Here is a 5,736-nt window from a genome sequence, read left to right on the forward strand (position 1 = left end):
AACAATTTTGGCAATGACAGTAAGGCATTTAATAGCCATTTATCCATTTACAGCATCTCAGATGATAGAGAGCAAAAACAATCACATTTGAAGATTATTTTGGGAATCTGACTGTAATGAAAAGAGAAGGAGAGGGAAAAGTAGAAAGCAAGTGAGAGAGACAGAGAGGAACAACATGACCACAGTTGACTGGTAATCTCCTGTGGTTAAGTTCAGAGGGTTTGTCAGAATGCCTGGGCGGTGGTTTGATGTTCCTGTCAGCTGCCTGCCTCCTCTCTACTGCCAGCCAGCCCAAGCTGAGCACTTATCGATACGCTGTCCAGTGACAGGAGTTAGAGAACAGGTGTAGAACTCTAGGGTGGGCGATTGATCATCACTGTGACGGACTGAAGTTTGTCTGTATTTGTGTATATGTGTGTGTGTGTGTGTGTGTGTGTGTGTGTGTGTGTGTGTGTGTGTGTGTGTGCGTGCGTGCGTGCATACAGGAATTTAGAGGGGGAAAGAGAGTGAGAGTGAATAGGGCGATTGAGGGAGGGAGAGAGGGGATCTAGCTATTGATATGTTCTACCTGGCTGCAGTTTCTTTGCAGCGTATGGAAAACCTTCAGTCTATGGTCTGCCAGAGAATCCAATGCTTGGTGGAGGCAGAGGACATGCAGAGTGTCCTGGAAGCTCATCAGGAGTGGCTCAGTGCAGAGAGGAATCTCATGCAGGGTTAGGAGGTGCTTAGTGTTACAGGCTAGTATGTTGCCAGGTCAGACTGTGAGTGCAGTGCAGCCTTGTGGCTTAGACACAAGTAGCACGATTGGCTTTGTTTCAAAATGTTGTATCAGGCAGTTTTGGAAGTGTAAAAGAAAGAATACATGGGTTCAGTATATTGCAACAGTATACATGTTGCACCTCGAATGGAGAGTATACTTCCTCACTGTGACTCATTTGAGTTACCTGCAGAGAAAGTGGGAGGGGTACTGTTGGATGAAGACCAGACACAGAGGTAGATAGAGAGGGTGTTGAATAAGGCATGGCAAGACGCCCGTGATGTTTAGGGTGCTAGTGGAATTCCGAGTCCTTTGGGAGAGGATGAAAGAGCGAGAACGATAAGAGGCATGGGGGTTCAGAGAAAGAGAGAGGTTTAGGATTGGCCCTGCGGTTAGCGTTGTTGCTAGGGAACGCCATGTGACTTGTTGCTGGGTAACGCTGTCTAACTGAGAGATTGCTGCAGCAGCAGCACCCTCCATCAGCAGGGAGTGGGCGAAGGCAGTTTCCACAGCAACCATTCATACCCTGAATGGAGGATTTGGACGATGAGAGAGAAACAGAGAGGGAGGGGGAGAGAAATGGAGAGATGAGTAGAGAAGGATAGTGTTAACAGAGGAAAGAGAGGGTAGTCAGAGATGGAAAGCAATGAAAATGGAGGTAGAAAAGGAAGAAGGATATAACAGTACAGTGAGCTTTAAAGATGGAGAAAGATGTATTCATGAAGAAGGGTGCGACACCACCAACACACAGAATAGAATAGCATAGAAGAAGAAAACACACACAACATGCACACACACTCATATTCACAAACCTTAATATAACACATGATCCATAAACTGGGTTGCATGTTTGTAGACCGGAAAGAAGAAGAATGGGTTGAGAGTAACCCAGATTGGACCAGGGATAATGGACTTAGAATGTAGGACACTGAAACGAGGCTAGAACCACCCCAGACAGCTGGGTACCATGGCAACCTCCTTACAGAGGAGTAACCTGCTTACCAGCAACCGCAGCGTGTGCCTTTTTAATATGATCTTTGCAGAGGGGGGAAATTGGCTGTGATCAGGGTAGAGCTCCAAATAAGCCTCCATATTACTGGAGATACAAAGTCACTGTACGTGCAGAGCATGTCAAGCCTGCTCCCGCATAGACCCCGCAGAGAATCAGACTTACAAAAGACTCTGCCACATCTTCGATAGTGTAACATCCTGCAAATTGAAACAACTCTCTTGGAGAGAGAGAGAGAGAAGAGAGAGAGAGAGAGAGAGAGAGCAGAGAGAGAGAGAGAGAGAGACAGAGAGAGAGAGAGAGAGAAAGAGAGGGGAAATAGGTGTAGATCTGTTTGTTGTTCTCTTTCAGTAGGTGCAAATTAGATGAACACATTAGATCATTCTATGTGCCCACACTTTGGGGCGAACTCAACTGGCCAACATTGAGAAAAGAATCAACACACTCAAAATGATGTTGATCAAGTCTAGGACCAGTACAGGCTACCCTCCACTAACATAATCACAGTGGGCTTGAGGGAAGCAATGTACTCCAGGTGCAGTAATAGTGTTGTACTGTAATAACTGTGTCCTGAACTGATCAGCTTCCCCACACTGACCAGACACAGATGTTTCATTCAGTTTCTACTATGAAGTAAATGTTACGGCTGCGTTCTTTTCAGTCAGATTGGCTCCATCAAGCCCTAGTGAAGCCAAAACGCTGAAGAACGTAAAGGACTGAAGCGTGAGTCAGAGTGGGTCTGTGTGTTGGTGCCATTTGATGTCCTTTATATCTGAACAGTCGTGTTGTTTGCATGCTACAGTCATCACACGCGCGGACACACACACACACACACACACACACTTGAATTAGGAACTCCAGCCATTTCATAATTAACCTACAAATGAAAAACAAACAGAATCTATTTTCAGGGCCTGAGTTTGATCTAAATAAAAACACAGGAAAAAAAGTAGGTCAGAGCCCAGAGAAGTTGGTGTGGGCTGAGAGCACTGTGTCTGCTGAGTACAGACAACATCACATCACTCTCTGTTTGTCCTTTTCCCCTTTTGTTTTATTTTTCGGTGTCGTTCTTCACCCCAAGCGCTCGATCCCTTCGCATGCCTCTCTGTCTCTCGCCTGCTGATTGTATTCACATCTCTTTCATATCTTCCATTATACTGTATCCTATATGATAGGAGAATTGTGTCTCACGTTCTCTTAGTACTGCAGTTCACCCTCTCCAGGCTCTTTGGTCTTTCATTGTCTCATCCTCTCGCCCTGCTTCTCTCTCTCTCTCTCTGCTTCTCTCTCTCTCTCTCTCTCTCTCTCTCGCTCTCTCTCCCACTCTCTCTCCGTCACATTCATGCTTGAATATTGTATGAGTTTTCTCCCTCTCTCCACTACTGTGTCGAGTCCTTGTGAGAGTAGGATTAGATTAGTGCTGGGTTTTCACACTTCCTGTCGTCCTTACATGCTAATTCCCATCACATCACAGAGTTAAACATCCCTCTCTGCCGTTAAAGGTCTTGCTAGTCTACCCGTGTGTTCTCAGCAACACCACTGGCTGATAAAGTTCTACTCCCTGCAATCCGTTTCCCCCTCGTCAGTTTATCAGTGTGCCTCTGGCTCTAACTTAGACGTTTTGCTTATCTGTGCTGTATTACAGATGTAGTAATACTTTACCTCTGCCAGAAATAGGAAACTGAATAAGGCTCAATTTATGTGTGGTAGAATTTGCTGGTGTTTTCAGAATCTCACTGTGAGGATGAAAATAATGTTGACGAAGATGATAAAGATGACATAGCTCATCCCTTTGTGTTTCTCTCTCCCTTCTTCTATCTCTGTCTCTTCTCTTCCTCTCTTGTAGATGGTGAGGGGGGCGAGCTGTCCCCTCCGGTTGGAGCTGGCATCGACAGTAACAGCTGGCACTTCCGTTACGGGCCTGGCCCAGGCTACGGCCCCCCTCAGGTTCTGAGGCCTGGAGAGATCCCCCCCGAAGCCTTCATCATCCCCGGCTCCCCCGCCATCATCTCTATCCGCCAGGGCCAGGGAGGAGAGGATGACAAGAGCGACTTCATCACCTTCGGCAAGAAGGAGGATGCCAAGAAGAAGAAAAAGAAGAAGAAGGACAAGAAAGACAAGAAAGACAAGGGGAAGGAGGATGTGGACGAGTAGAGGAGAAAGGGGAGATATGAAAACAGAGCTACCAACTAAAGTTCAAATAACAGATGCAAGACAAAAATCCAAGTGTATATTTTAGAAGCAGGAGAGCCTCCCTGTGGTGTGTTTGCATAGTTAAGTCTGTCCAGCCAAGTCCCCATTAGCAGAGGCCTATCTCTATGAAACAGCCAATTGTAGCCTCTGCCAGGTTGGCCCTCCGAGGCTTCCATACCTCTGGGCTATTAAACAGGCTTCATATGGGATTTAATAGGCTGTCATTAGCAAGACATTTGCTGAAAGAAAATACTGTTTCTAATCAAACAAAAATACATTTGATTAGAAGAACCTTTCCACAATGACGATTATGTACTCAACTTTCCCTGCCCCACTCTTTCATGTATAAAATGCCATATGTGAGAGAAACCTCACACACCATTTTAATGCCATTACTATGACTAGTGTTACAGTCCTGCCAGCCACCTCCCCAAACTGGCCTGAAATGGGATGCTCTTCCCTGGCCATTCTTGCCCCATGTTGGCATCTCTGTCTTTACTCTGCCCCCTGTCTCCTCTGATCTCCTGATTGGAGGGGGAGAGGAGGAGCTCAATCCGACAAAGAGTGAAACAAAGGCTCTCTTCTCCAATAACATGGAGGCCTTGTGAAAAAAAAAGGAATACACAATAGTTATTTTATACAAACTATAAAAATGAGAAAGTGACCCAAACGAGACACCTGACATCTGTGTATGTAGTGTACGGTGAGCTGTGTGAGATTAGAATGGGTTGAGATTAGTGTTGGCCCGAGATTGAAGGCTGGATTAGACTGCCCAGGTTATTTTCAGTGCGTGCTGAAGCCGTGGTGTTTCATGCCTGGCACGGTTGGCACTGTTGGCAGCACAGGGCAGGGGCGAAATATCTGGCCACATCTCCTCACCTAGAACAGACAATAGGTCAGTGGGGCCTTGAACCCACAGTGTGCAACACACAACCACAATAACTACCACACATACGCTCACACTAGACAGTCAGGGCTGCCATGCACACACCTCTCTGGATACTATAGATCTCTAACCCAGCCAAAAGGCTGAGGCATAGCAGTGGCCTCTTTGCTATGGATGTGTAATAAACTCAGCAAAAAAAGAAACGTCCTCTCACTGTCAACTGCGTTTATTTTCAGTAAACATAACATGTGTAAATATTTGTATGAACATGACCAGATTCAAAAACTGAGAAATAAGCTGAGCAAGTTCCACAGACATGTGATTAACAGAAATGTAATAATGTGTCCCTGAACAAAGGGGGGGTCAAAATCAAAAGTAACAGTCAGTATCTGGTGTGGCCACCAGCTGCATTAAGTACTCCAGTGCATCTCCTCCTCATGAACTGCACCAGTTTTGCCAGTTCTTGCTGTGAGATGTTACCCCACTCTTCCAGCAAGGCACCTGCAAGTTCCCAGACATTTCTGGGGGGAATGTCCCTGGCCTTCACCCTCCGATCCAACAGGTCACAGACGTGCTCAATGGGATTGAGATCCGGGCTATTTGCTAGCCATGGCAGAACACTGACATTCCTGTCTTGCAGGAAATCACGCACAGAACGAGCAGTATGGCTGGTGGCATTGTCATGCTGGAGGTTCATGTCAGGATGAGCCTGCAGGAAGGGTACCACATGAGGAAGGAGGAGGTCTTCCCTGTAACGCACCACATTGAGATTGCCTGCAATGACTACAAGCTCAGTCTGATGATGCTGTGACACACCGTCCCAGACCATGACGAACCCTCCACCTCCAAATCGATCCCGTTCCAGAGTACAAGCCTCGGTGTAACGCTCAT

The 5,736-nt window shown here is 46.4% G+C and overlaps 1 protein-coding gene across 3 annotated transcripts in view; it reads left to right on the forward strand.

Annotated features, from left to right (window-relative positions):
- The window catches only part of LOC110533898 (protocadherin alpha-C2), a 33,325-nt gene extending 28,759 nt beyond the window's left edge, over positions 1-4,566 (forward strand). For 2 of the 3 annotated variants that reach the window (XM_021618493.2, XM_021618492.2), the window contains exon 4: positions 3,613-4,566. In XM_021618493.2, the coding sequence (XP_021474168.2) occupies positions 3,613-3,920 (308 nt within the window). In that variant the 3' untranslated portion in view covers positions 3,921-4,566. Of the gene's footprint in view, positions 1-2,427; positions 2,490-3,612 lie in introns of all 3 variants that reach the window. The other variant, XM_021618494.2, reaches the window with a different exon arrangement.
- The last annotated feature ends 1,170 nt before the right edge of the window (positions 4,567-5,736 follow it).

The sequence above is a fragment of the Oncorhynchus mykiss genome, chromosome 10, assembly GCF_013265735.2.
Source record: "Oncorhynchus mykiss isolate Arlee chromosome 10, USDA_OmykA_1.1, whole genome shotgun sequence".
In the NCBI taxonomy this organism is placed as follows: domain Eukaryota; kingdom Metazoa; phylum Chordata; class Actinopteri; order Salmoniformes; family Salmonidae; genus Oncorhynchus; species Oncorhynchus mykiss.